Source organism: Poecilia reticulata, linkage group LG4, assembly GCF_000633615.1.
Source record: "Poecilia reticulata strain Guanapo linkage group LG4, Guppy_female_1.0+MT, whole genome shotgun sequence".
Classification (NCBI taxonomy): Eukaryota; Metazoa; Chordata; class Actinopteri; order Cyprinodontiformes; family Poeciliidae; genus Poecilia; species Poecilia reticulata.
In genome coordinates this window covers 11,808,216-11,822,308 of record NC_024334.1, presented here as the reverse complement: position 1 = coordinate 11,822,308, position 14,093 = coordinate 11,808,216, and the positions used below count along the sequence as shown (strand labels likewise).

Genomic DNA, 14,093 nt, shown 5'->3' with positions numbered 1-14,093 from the left:
ATAAAAATAAAGAAGTGTTGCAACAAAAAAATTAAAAGAAGAGGAAATGGTTTAAAACATGGACCATAATATAAACTATCATATCTGCACTACAAATAACCATGACTGTGGTTCTTTTTTTTGGTTAAAGATGAAATTTTGTTTGCTTCACATTAAAAAATAACTCATTAAAAAGGCTCTAAAGTTGAGCTAATACATTTTCAAATGAAGGTTTTTCTTCCCCCTAACAGATTCACAATCACATGTATTCTCTCTGAATACATTAACATACAAAGCTAGATAGAGGTATTATTAACATTCATCATAAAAGGCTTTTCACTCAGTGGAGCAAAGCTTACTTGATTAGCGCCTCTGTGAGCCTGTTTTTGTTTGAACTGAAGTAAAAAGAAAACCTTTTAAAACCTTGAAACAATTCAAGTTAACATCATCATTTACAGGCAGACAGATAACAGCTGCAGAGATGCAGAGAGTTAGGAGAGCATAGAAGAGAAAGAAGAAGACGACATTAATCTTACTCACCTGAAATCTAGACATTGATGCTGGTTAGATGTCCAACAGTGAGACAGGAGCTGAAACAAAAACAGAACAACGTGTTAAAGTGATGGATGTTATGTCTTTAAAGGTTTAAGTCTGATTCCAAAAGAAAATAAAACAGAAACGCTCTGCTTCAAATCACAATAAACAATAAATCAATTAATTTCATGATAAATTAAGAGAAACTCAATTGTTTCCATTTGCTTGATTTATCGTTTTTCTCTTTTCTCTCTCTTCAGTTTGGTGTTTGTATCCCAACTATCCCTTTTTTGAAAGATGATTTTGTTTACAGAGACTTTATAATTTATTTTATTTGTTGTTTTCTTTATTTTGGATATTTAATATATCTCTCAGAGTGTTTAAATGTTCATTAGAATTTAAAGTTTATTGACCTTTGAGAAAGTGTTCTTGTATTTTTATGCCGTTAGTACTATTATATTATATTATATTATATTATATTATATTATATTATATTATATTATATTATATTATATTATATTATATTATATTATATTATATTATANTATTATGTTATATTATATTATATTATACTGCGTTAAAATGTTCTCAAAACAACAATATTATAAGTTCTGGGACAATTTATCATCTATTATTGTGTCCGGCATTAAAGACAAATGCATCATTAGAGATTTAAGTTGTTCATATTACGCTTTCAACCTTTTACTACCTTGATATAATCTTTCACTCTTATGAATTTTAATACATGAAATATATAATAAATAAATAAACAAATGGAGAACAGATCAACCTGTCCTTCATTAACACCTAATCAGAGCTACAATTAAGGTCTCCAGCAGAGATTTGACCTTCAGCGCTTTTATTTGACATTTAATTTACAGGGTTTGTCTGCGTCTCTCTGTTATCGTCACTGAGTGTGATCTACCCACAGTAAAAATTTAAATAAACTCACCCGCCATCTATTATTTAGAGGAGGAAATTTTAACTTTCTTTAAAAAACAACTTTAAAAAAATAACTGCTTCTATTAAATTAATATAAATTAGTCTACTATATTATTGTAACAAACGCATTTCTAGTCTTTAACAACTTAAAATCTGTAATTTTTACATAAAACAACATTATCTGTTGTCATTCAAATTATTTATTTACACTTCATCATATTTTAATCTTATTTCCTGATTAGACCAATAAACAAGGACATTTAACACAGAAAATAAAACAAGGTAATTTTTTTAAAACAAATATATTTTACATTCTATCCATAAATTCATCCTCTCAGCAGGGAACTACAAACGGCTCTTTGGACTTTCTTCAATGGTTCTTATTAACTTTGGCTAAAAATGATAATAAACTCACTAATGTTTTTAGAAATATATATTGTAACAATGCCGGTTTTAGCTGTTTTTCAAACTAATGAGACATTTGGATTAAATTTCCACAACAGAATGACAATAAAGATATTTTCTACATCTTTTTCTTGTCATTATTTTGGAAACTATTTATTTTATTTTCATAATTTTCCATGAATATCAGCATCCCACAGAAAAGCACGACTCAATCTGCTTTTCGCAAAAAAAAAAAATAAATAATTATAATTATCTTTTTTTTTTAAATTACATCAAATTTCCGAGAGCAGATATTCATCCATTATTATAAGGGAAACTTTTGTGCTTCTAAAGGTTTTCCAGCTGGACTGAAGGTAAAAACGGCTCTTTGGATTGTGAAGTTTGTCTGCCCTGTGATAGAAATCTGACATGATATAGACGGACATTTCTGGAGCCACTCTTTAATATAAAACTTTTTTTTTAAATCTCAGAGAACTGCAGCAAAGACTGCCATCTTGGGGTAACCATAGCAACCATCGGGTGCCATCTACACCCAATCAGTGGCTTTGAGTCAGAAAACATCTCTATATCCTACAATCACAAACGTAAACTCTGGGAATTTAACTGTAATAATGAGGTTTAGTCTGATGAGACTAAGTTCAGGATGGTTTAATAAAAATAAAGCACTGAAAAGTTCAACATGGGAACTCTGTCAGAAAATACAAACTCCTTAAATTTAATAAAAATAAGGTTGATCCTTACAGAAGACTGAAAATTGAGTCCTTTAAAAAACCAAAACAGACAAAAATGGACCAGCAGACACAAAATCAACTCTCTGTCATCATCTTCAAATGTCTAAAACAGAAATACTACAGAAAATGATTCTCCTGCACTTGTAGAATAATTTATTTTCCTGTGGTGTGAGAAGGATTGGAGGACACTGAGGACAAAATCAACAAACTTAAAAAACTACATGAGGTTTCCTAGATGGATTTCTCACATTTCTTAGGTCAACAATATTCTTCAACTGGTGCAACAGCATCTCCATTGTTACAGGTTTGTGGATTTTGTCTGAACCAGCTCTTCCTCTAGAAGGCAGAAACTCCCAAAGTCATCCACCATAACAGTGGAGTACTGATGTAATGATTTTTAAAAAGACAAGAAGGTGAATACAGATGATTAGCCCAAGCTTCACTTCAAGCTTTTCTGGACAAACGATGTTTGTGTCTCAACCGTTTCTCTCATAATCTCAGTTCTCTGCAGGATATTCAATTCAGTCAAGGTGAAGATATTTATAGATTAAACATTTGGTAGCCCAGATGTTTGCTGTTTGGAGAGCTACAATTTATTCTCATCAAATAATCCTGTTTTATATTCTGGTTGTAGCGCAGGTCTGTCCAGAAGCAATAAAACAACACGTCACAATATCCAGTTATTAAATTAGTTTCACGCTACGATGACGGAAACTGAAGAGCAGAGTAGAAAATAGAGCCTGAATATTTTTATTTTTATTTGTTGATACTTGAACCTCAGCCTTCTGCCAAGAGCAAATTAACAAAGCAATCATTTCCAAAAAGGTTTTTAGGTCTATACGCAATATTTTTTATCTTTTTATAGAGTCAGAGCATCAAGGGGCTAAAAACAGCAACTCATATTTGTTCAAACACGAATAAATGGAAAGTATTTTATGTTAAACCTGAATCAGGACTTTTATTAAAATACCTACAACCTCTGAAGGTAAAACCATAAGTTTATACTTTCAGTTTAATGGGACTTAATAAAACAAACAATTCTCAAAAACGATAAAGAGTCTAAGCCAGTGTTTCTCAACCCTGGTCCTCACCGCCCCCCTGTCCTGCATGCTTTAGGTATTTCCCTTCTGCCACACACCTGAATTGTATCGCTTTTTGAATCAGCTGTTCTGGAATAGAAGCACATCTAAAACATGCAGAGCAGGGGGGCCTGAGGACCAGGGTTGAGAAACATTGGTCTAAGCAGAAAAACGGCGCTGAATTTCTTAGGAAAGAAAACCTCAGCAGCTCAAATTCTATTAATCAAATATCATGTTTTCTTCATCAGGGTTTCATTATTAGCTGTCCAGCTCTGCCTGTTTGTTACAAGGTGCGGTGGCTCAGACGGGCAGGATGTGCAGAACTGAGCTACAGATTTACACACAGATCAATCTGATCCACCTCAGCTGGATTCAAAGAACTTTGTGAAATACGGAAGCTCATAAAGGCCAATTTTATCTGCCTCTCAGCCTGATTGTAGGCTTTGAAAATAACTTCTTTACATCCATTTTTTAAGCATAGGGTTTCCTTCCTTTGTGGTACTATAATCGCAACATGCTGAATGTTCTGTACAAATGACAAAGCAACTTTACACAGACACTAGAATTTATGTATCATTCTTTGTTGAAATCAGAGTCGCAGAAAAAATGTTGTTATTGACAAAAATTGTGACATTTTTTGTTTGTCCAAGTAGAAGTGGACAATAAATCAATAACAATATTTATCAAAATAGAGATTAGATCAATATCTATAGATAATACATCTGATAAAATTTTCAATAACTTTACTGAACTCCAATCCAGAACTGCACAGCATTCTGGGAGATGTAGGCAGAGGAAAGACTTCAGCCACTCAACCCCTCATAGACAGCTAGACTAAGTTTGTGGCATCAACTAACTCACTGAATCTTTGGTTACCTAGCAACAACCTGCTAAGTAACTTGTGGTTACCTAGCAACAACCTGCAGAGTAACTTGTGGTTACCTAGCAACAACCTGTAGAGTTTAAGGTTTTGCTGCTGTGCCTCATAACTGCTTAAAAATAAAAACACTGGCCTGGAGTTAAAACTGTGGATAAAGCAGGAAAAGTTGTGTCACTAGTTAGGTAGTATTTCAAATATTTAAAACAAAAATATATCAATAACTATTAATAACACTTTTTTTTTTGTTTTCTCTATTTCCTGTACATTCAGGCAGAAGCTTCAGCGAATAACAGGAAGTTGAATGTACTACAGCAAAGTTGGTCTGATGTCACAGTACGGTAAAAATCACATTTCTAACAGTGCTAACTGAATTATTTATGCTACTTGCATCCTAGCATCCTAAGCTCTTCTTAGGATGCTAAGAAGAGATTAAACTGTGAACATCAAAAACCCTTTTGTCTTTGTTTTGAAACTGTTAAACTGCAGAGCACTGGAATATTGTAATATTGGCTGTTTTTATCCCTGGAAATAGGAAGAAAAACACTTTAAAGTGCTGAAGGCGGAGTGTCAGAAAAAGTAGGAGCTTCTTAAAGAGACAGAGGCCCAAATTCAAGGTGGTAAAATGCTATGTCAAATTTCTTTTAAGTTATGTTTGATATATAAAGCATTTTTATAACAAGTGAAGGTAACAGTTACTTGGTTGTGCTAGAAAACAGCATTATGTGGCTGGAAAATACATATTACCCCCCCTTTAATGAAGTGATAATTCAGCATCTTTGATTAGATTTTGCTAACCCAGAGGTCAGTCAAAGCTTATTTTTGTTTCACAGTTATATTAACTTTTTGTGCCCATCACTAACTATAGAATGGGAAAAGAAGGAAGAACTCATTTAACTTTGTAAAACTGCAGAGCAAATGGCCTTTCACTGAAATGTTAGATGTATGCAGTTCTTCTGTTTTGAAACAGGAAGTTAATTTTTAAGCTGCAGCTACAGCACACGCTGTGAATCAGTACTTGTGATTTAACGCTTTGAAGCTTGACGTAACGCTGCATTTCCAAAGAAGAAAAGAGACATTTCAGTGGCCCAAAAACCTCCTGGCCTCCTGAAACGCTCCTCTGCAGTCTGCAGGAGCTTTTTCATCCGAGCTCTTTTCAGCTTAAAAATGCTTTTTGGCAGTGGCAGCCGCAGCAGTGAGAGTGCACTCTGACATTCTGCCATGATCGTTTCTAAGGGTATCACTTCTCAAAAATAACGACAGCCTGACTTTTCTCAGATGAGAGCTGACATTTGCTGTGGCTCCAAGGAAGACATACTTCCACGAAAAGCCACAAATGTCTCTAACAACTTAATTAATAAAAACTTCTCCATCCCTCAGGTAACACGACTGAAAGTAATGATCTCTGTTTTTTTAATATCAGGAGGTCTCCTGCTAAGTCTGTGGCAGGAAACCTGCCACAGACTTAGCTGTGGCAGTTTTGGTTGACACAGTCAGCCAAAACTTCAGACACTATTAAGCCTCTAATTAAGGTAGATAGATCAGGCAGGTTAACTATTCATCTCAGTTCAATTATTAAGCTCAGATTAAAAAATAAACTTTACCAGAAACCAAAAGGCTGGTATCGTGATCTTGGTTCTCCAAGCTCTTGGTTAAAGTTTCAAAACAATGATCTCATTGAATCTCATAGCAACGTGAAAGCAACCACAATGGTTAACCCATATTAAGCATATCCATCCGCCTCAACATCAAGCCACCACCAACCAACAAGGAAAACATTTAAAACTGCAGGTAAAATAAAGAAAATTGACCTTTTCGGGTCTTCCAGGAAGCCTGTTTTAGCAGACTCCCATATCCATTTCTGCTCAATCAGCCAGCCGTTTAATGAGTGTAACAGACAGACTGGAGGAGCGTGTTCCTACAGAGCACTTAACCTTTTCGAGGTTTAGTCACATTACAGCCACCAGCTGACTAAACCTTACAGCCACCAGCAGTATTTTACTGGGATTTTATGGGACAAACCCACACAAGAACACAATGTTGTGCATAAATGTAAACTGGAAGGAAAACGATACGTTGCTTTTAAAGTTTCAGGCGAGATACATATCTATTTGTGTCTCTAGGCTGACAGGTTTTAGTCTCCAGTTTTTATTTGAAAAACATTTTGAAACCCATGTAATCTTTTTTCTTCTGCTTCACAATAGCGTACAGTTTTGCCTAAAGGTGCAAAGCAAGACACTGAAGTTTGTTGGCAGTGAATACTGCGAGTCTGTTCTTCCCAAACCAAGGATCTTCATGCTGAAAGCTAACGGAGCCACCAACCACACCACCATTCAGCCCACAATGCCAAACATGTTTCTGTTCAGTTTCATGCAAAATAATACTGCAATATTTCAAATTAGTCATAGCTAAAAATGCAAATGTTTATATCATGTTAAATGTCTACAAAGCCTGTCGCGAAAAGCAATTAATCAATTAATAACAAGATGAATTAAAATGAACTTTATCATTTCTATTCTGATGATTTCATAATCCACTTTGTTTATGGTTTCGGTTGTAAGTATTTTTTATTTCTGTTTATTGTTTCTGGTTGTTGGGTTTTTATTTAAAGTGTCTTCCAATTCCAGTGTTATTTGTTCTTTACAAGATTAAAGTCTATTTTATAACTTTAATTTTGTCAATATATTACTTGAACTTTGTCTCAAATCAACAATGTTATCGTTTATAGGAATTATTAAAGGAACAATTTATTGTCCAGTAAAATTAGTTATCATGTAAAGCCTTTGTATACTTATCTCTATCAAATAAGTAGATAAAGTGTAAGCAAAATAAAGAGTTGCTTTTCCAACTCTTACTACAAAACCTGTTAAAGGTTTAAGAATATATTGGGATCACAATTCAAAGATGAAAACACATAGAACATAAAAACACCAGATGGAAACGGTTCCATAACGGCAGTAAACATTAGATTTGGTCCACCATGACACTGAAGATCAGGGCAGCTGTGTTGGCGCCTTCCTCACTGATTCAGTGATAACGATGAGCTGTTTCAATGCAAAACAGATCTGGTGGTGATGCGTCTTTATCGCATGCGGTGGGGAACAGATTCAGCTCCGTTCAGCTCTTAGACTCATTTCTGTTTTTACTAAAACTGTGACAGCCAACGCTGATGTCTTTTCTGATAGCAGAGTGTTGAATAAGACTGATTCCCACACTTCTGTTACAGCCCAGGCTTTCACATACAAATAAAGGTAAAATTATACAAGATTCTCAATTTTTAAAAGAGGGTGATCAGCAACAAAAAACAACTTTTTTAAAAATGTGACTTTATATTAAATAATCTTTAGGTTTTCTTGCTGTTGTATGGAACCGAATAAAGCCTAATCTAAAGTTTTAAACAACTAAATATAATACAAGCTTTTGAACATCCCAGAGAAGTCAGTGCCTCATCAGTCATAAAATAAAAAACCATCACATTTAAAATTTCTCTATGTTTTCTGGCCACATATCCACCTAAAAATGAAGCCACATGCTTGATTAAGACAACAGAAACTGTGTGGTCTCTCTCCAACTTGTAACCACAAACTATAATGAGGGTGTATGTGTGTATATTTGAGTCTATATATGTAATTTAAAGCTGTGCTAGGCTAGGGCTGGGCAATAAATCAATAACAATGTGATGGACATGTGATCAATATCAATAGATAATACGTCTGATATAAAATTCAATAATTTCACTGAAGTCCAATCCAAAATCGCACAGCACTCAACCTCTCAACCTGGTGGCTTCTACTAACTCGCTCACTCTTTGGTTACCTAGCAACTCACTCGCTCACTCTTTGGTTACCTAGCAACTCACTCACTCATTCTTTGGTTACCTAGAAACTCACTCACTCATTCTTTGGTTACCTAGCAACAACCTATTGAGTAAATGTCGCAGCTGCAGTTTAAGATTTCTCCACCGTGCCTCATAACTGCTTAAAAGTAATAACAAAAAAAAAAAAAAACACAACATTGTGGATAAAACAGAAACGATCAGATCACCAGTTTGCTAGTATTTCAGATGTTAAAAATATAATCAATAATTATTGACATCGACTAATATGAAGCGTTTGTATTCTGATACGTTTTTCAGTCATATCAAATGTGACGTTGTTGTTTTTCTTTCTTAAGAGTAACACATTTAACTTGATCTAAAAGTTTTAATTGGCAGCTCTGTGAAATTGGTGCCGAAAGACAGCGGTCGGCGTACGGCTACTGCTAAAGTTTCAAACCAAATCATTCACCAATTACCTCTTTGGCTCTGATCATGCCCTCAAATTGAAGCTGTTTTATCTGTGCTAACTGTTGCATTTAAACGAATTAATACAATCTTGACTCAGGTTGATAAGAAAACAGAAGATAATTTATATTTAATCAATGTTTTCCCAGGATTGAGGGAGTTTTCTGCTGCATTTTCCATATCTTATAAAGTAGCTGTTTACGTGTGGTTTAGGGAAAACCCTCCACAAGGCACATCAAAGTCGGTAATAATTAACCTCTCTGAGGTGAAGCGCCACTGCCGGATTGTCCAATCAGCCACTGTGTGGGGTGAAATCTCAAGACGTCTTTGATGCCATCTTTACGGTGACGCACAGCTCTGTGCTTGTTAAAAACCTCTGATAAGAACTACACAGAAGTACTGCTGCACCAGAAACACAATGCAGAGAAAAAAACGTGACTCACTTGCTCCTTACATCCACATCGGTCATTCACGTAAGCCTCCATGAATCATTACAGTTAATATAGATATGGCAGCTGGGGGTTAGAGCAAAGTATGAAACATAAAACCGCCTGGCCAGGAGGGTCCAGCGTCTGGCCTTCATTCAGGAAATTTACTGCTTCATTATGACTTGCTATATTCAAAAATGACAACTGATTGCCTAATAGTACACTTTTTTATATAAATATTCAAAGATCTCATGAAATGATTGTTGAATTGACCAAAGTTAAGCGTGAAACTATGAATAATATCAGAGTTTTACGTCTAAACTCCCAGAAACCAACCATATAATCAGCTTTCTGACCTCATATCCATACAAATACACACAGGAAACAACCTGAAGTAACCTTCAGAGCTGCAATTACAATAAACTCCACATTTTACTCATAAATCTATTTCCTATGACAATCTTACAATAAGATCTTTCTCTTTTCTTATTTAATCAAAGCTTAGTCATCTTCTCAGTGGTAAATTCATTGGAACTGACAAGACAAATACCCGTTTTCCCCTGACATATTATCAGTGAGTCATGCATGACAGACAAAAGGCAAACTGAGGCATGCCTCTGCACACGCTTGCATCTCAAACAGATCTCAGATGCTGACGATTGAACGGAGCGGGAAGGGGAATCAGGCTCAGCGCTGGAGCAGAGCGCCATCTACTGGAGGAGCAAAGGGATGATGGGACGGTCAGCCCTGTTTACATTTGTCAAACTGATGACACTGAGAATTTTTTAAGTTTCCCACGGCACAAAAACAGGTCAGACTGAGGAAACCGCTTGGGGCCTTTTGAAAAGTTACGTCACTCCTCTGTGAGTGTAGAAGAAGAAAATCCCTGGAAGAAAGCATCTATAGCTTCAACTGATGATGGATGGAGGAGAAGTTCTCAGGTAAATCCAAAAATAAAGGAATAAAGAACGATTTTAAACCACAAACAGAAAAAATAGTAATCAATAATCTACAGATTCCTTTGTTCTTGCATACGTGAGCAAGAAACAAAAACAGACACACAACACAAAGATAACATCAATCTAATGTTCTTCTGAACAAAGCAGAAAAGAAAGGCAGAACGTTCGTCTTTGTCAAGCGGAGAAGATGTTCTTTGTCTCTGCCAGGGGTCACGGAGACGGAGTGAAGGAAGCAGATATGGAGGAAGGAAGGAGATAAAGGGAGGAAAGGAGGATGGGTAAATATTTTGGGGAAACACATTCCATGTTGGTTTACTCAGAACCCGAAGAGTCCAACGGGGATTACTGCAGTGAGTAACTCGGAAACAATGCAACCGTGTCTGCAGCGACGTCTTCTTTGTAAACATCTTGAAGATTATTTGACAAAAATTAGACAGAAATGTGTAGTGAGAAACTACCATGTTGAATAAATACTGAAAAACAATGAATTCTTCGAACATTCAACTTTCAGATGAGGAGTTTGTTTTTCAGGAGTTTCCAAAACAACATGAATTGAATGACAGTGACTGCAAAACAAAAATCGCTTGTGATGTTTGTATTTACATTTTTCTGAGTTGGATCTGGGAATGACATTACTGGGAATGACAACAAAGTATAATAATAGCATATTTATTTGTGGTTTCTATAATCATACACTATTGATGTTCACTAAAAAGGGGTGTTTATGTTTTTAGGATAAAATATTTACTGCTGCAAATACCATCTTTTACACATAAGGCAGCCATAATGAGTTTTGAGGTTGAGATTAACGGAGAACCTACAAATTTCAGTTTTATATTCTGACAAGTAAGGATCTTTTTATTAATGTTTCCCTTTTAAAACTTCAAAAACTTCCATGTGGAAATAAAATTCAAAATTGCCTGCTTGGGATTCGAATTCAATTCAAATTCAAAAATACTTTATGGATCTGAAAGGACATTAAATATGAGAGATATTTATATATGTATGATGAGGGATTCCTGCAAACTAAATACATTGATTGACTGAAATATCGACAGCCGCCACATGCTACTCCAGATGAGAGATTAGATTATAATCCTATAACGCCACATGCATTGTTTTTAATCTTCAACAAAGTAAGTAGTTTAATCAAAAACATGCCATATCTAATAAATATGATTACATACATGCTAAATATTCTATATAAAAAATGTAAAATACATGAAAAGTTATTTTCTTTCATCGTTTCGGTCATGACAACTGTATGTTTAAAAACTTATTTGATCAATTTTTTAAAAACTGACATTACTAGTTAAAATCCCACGCTTAATTGAACTATTTTGTATTATAATCAAACTGGAGGGAATTTATCTGAATAAATCTATGTAACTGAATTGATCATAGGAAGCAGATCTGTTTATTTTATAATAAAACACATATATGGCATTGTTGTGAATTAGAGCCAGTATGAATAAACCGAAGTGAATTAATTCTCAACATCCTTTAGTAAGACGCGTCACACTTTTATATAAACATACAGCTCTGGAAAAAACTGAGAGCACTCAAAATGATCTGATTTTACTCTTTACATGTATATGTTTGAGTAAAGTGAACATTGTTATTTTATTCTATGAAATTCCAAGCAAAAATGTTGTATTCATTTGCAGAAAATGAGAAATGGTCAACATAATGAAAAAGATGCAGTGCTTCAGAGCTCAAATAACGCAAAGAAAACAAGTTCATATTCATTTAGAAACAACAACACTAATGTTTTAACTCAAGGAGAGTTCAGAAATCAACATTTGGTGGAGTAACCATGAGGTTTTCAGTGGGGTTCAGTGCAGAGGGCTCTAAGTTTTTTTCCAGAGCTGTATGTATAATGTGTGTGTGTTGGTATGGTTTTGCGGTAACCGCTGCTTTAATCATTTTTAAGTGGACGCGTCATGATGAATAACAGAAAACAACCGAACTCCATTACAACCTCAACCTTACAATACGTGAAACCTGGCAACTCTAAACAATAAGCTGTATTTTTATTCCATCTTTTAAACATCTGCACTGAATTAAACGGTGCCAGGGAAGAAGCGGAGCTTCCTAACTGAGCGCATCTTCCGTCCCATCACCTCTGCTTTTAAAGTGGAGGAAAGTTTCATCGAGCCGTTTTTCACTCACCGCGGCGGCGGCGGCGGAGGAGTTTCTCCCTCTGGAGGAGCTGGTTGCTCTGAAGGTGACTGTCAGGTTACACTGCTGCACTTATCGCCGCGTCCCATTTTATTGCTGCAGTTAAAAGTTGGTAACTTTAGACTTCAAACTCTGCAACTTGCCACCCGGGCTGCGTGCCCGGTGCCGTCACTGTGACGTCGGCCGTGTGGTCACATGACAAGAAGCTATGGCACGTAAACAATTTTACTACGCCGAGCACGAGGTCTGCTTTGCGGCTCCCTCTCTGTGTCCATTATTACTTTGCTGCTGTTTAGAAACTCGTTTACTCGTCAGATTAAACTTACCTTTTGAAAATAAAAACATTTATGCTAGTCCTAAACATGCTGTTCATTAAGCCCGCATTTATATATTAGGGGGGTTTTTTTGTTTTATTTTCAGAAACACACATGGAGAAGCAGCAGCAAATTTCTGCGAAACTCATTTAAATCTAGACTAAAACTAACTATTTAGATTTGTTTTTGAACCATAATAAATGGAAGATTGACCATTTTAGCGATGAAACTTCATCAAATGTAATGTCTGTTCTTGGTTTTCTTAACTATTGATTGTATGTTTGTTTTTTATGTTTTCATGCTGTAAATCGTTTACAACTGCTGTGTTGCTGAAATGTGCTAAACAAATAAACTTGATTATTAGTCTTGTGTAATCCTAAATGTCATTTTCATTAGCTGCAAGCAGAATCATAATTAACATAAGAAAATACTTATTATTTGCCAGCTTGTAATAAATCTGTATGAATACAAATCACTAAAAGAAGTGAATTTTCAATAATAGTCTAATGTATTTAACACGCCTGTGTGGATATTTTAAGTGCTAATTTATTCTAATAATTATGGTTTATGTCTAGTAAAACTAATACTAATGTTTCATAAAACCCAGATGACGGGATTTTTAATACAGACATATAGACACTAAAACACCCAACTTTTTTCTTTTTAAAAAACACTCTACACAGATGCAAGTAAGAAAAAAAGTTTATTTTTTAGATGCTTATGTTGGGAGCAAAATCAAATTCCTTGTTTGCAGGCATAAATTTGGAAAACCAGCAGATTATAATTATGCAATGCAGTGTCAGTTTTAATCTAAATAGAGTCTTGTATCTTTGGATAGTTATAATAAAAACAATTTGTAAAATATTTCTGTTAAGTGTATTGTAGTTGTGTAGTTTTACTTCAGTTTCTTGAGGATGACTGCAGTTGAAAGTAGTTTTCTGTTTAATCACTGGCATGTTGACAGAAATTATTAATCTGCACTGTCTCTGTAAAACTTTTACTCAGAGCTGGTCTCATATAAAAATAAGTCCAAGATAAAAAGTTCTCCCTTCATCTGTGACGGAAATGCTTTAATCATTATAACGTCTGCTCTATAGTCAGATCTGAAGATATTGTTTCATTCATGATTTATTTTACTCGTTAGAAGAACTATTCATGTTTATTATTGAGTAAATGAAGTAAAAATTAAAATGACATATTTTAGAGGTCCTGTTTGCACAATATCCACACAATCAGTCGATTAGTCTTCGATCTTCTCGGTGACAAAACTGCAGCCTTATAAGCTCAACCAGTATGACCACAGCTACCAGTAACTTCACTTTCTCTGACCTTTTTGGGTAATCCTGCAGCCAGCAAGCTTTATCTCTGGTCGCAGAGTTATC

General features: G+C 35.0%; 1 protein-coding gene across 1 annotated transcript in view; it reads right to left on the bottom strand.

Moving 5' to 3' along the window:
- Positions 1–12,537, bottom strand: part of pde4cb (phosphodiesterase 4C, cAMP-specific b) — a 118,745-nt gene extending 106,208 nt beyond the window's left edge. Inside the window, exons 1-2 of the mRNA XM_008406597.2 lie at positions 12,389–12,537; positions 520–569 (exon numbers count right to left, since the gene is read on the bottom strand). Of these exons, the coding sequence (XP_008404819.1) occupies positions 520–534 (15 nt within the window). The 5' untranslated portion in view covers positions 535–569; positions 12,389–12,537. The remainder of the gene's footprint in view (positions 1–519; positions 570–12,388) is intronic.
- Positions 12,538–14,093: the final 1,556 nt, after the last annotated feature.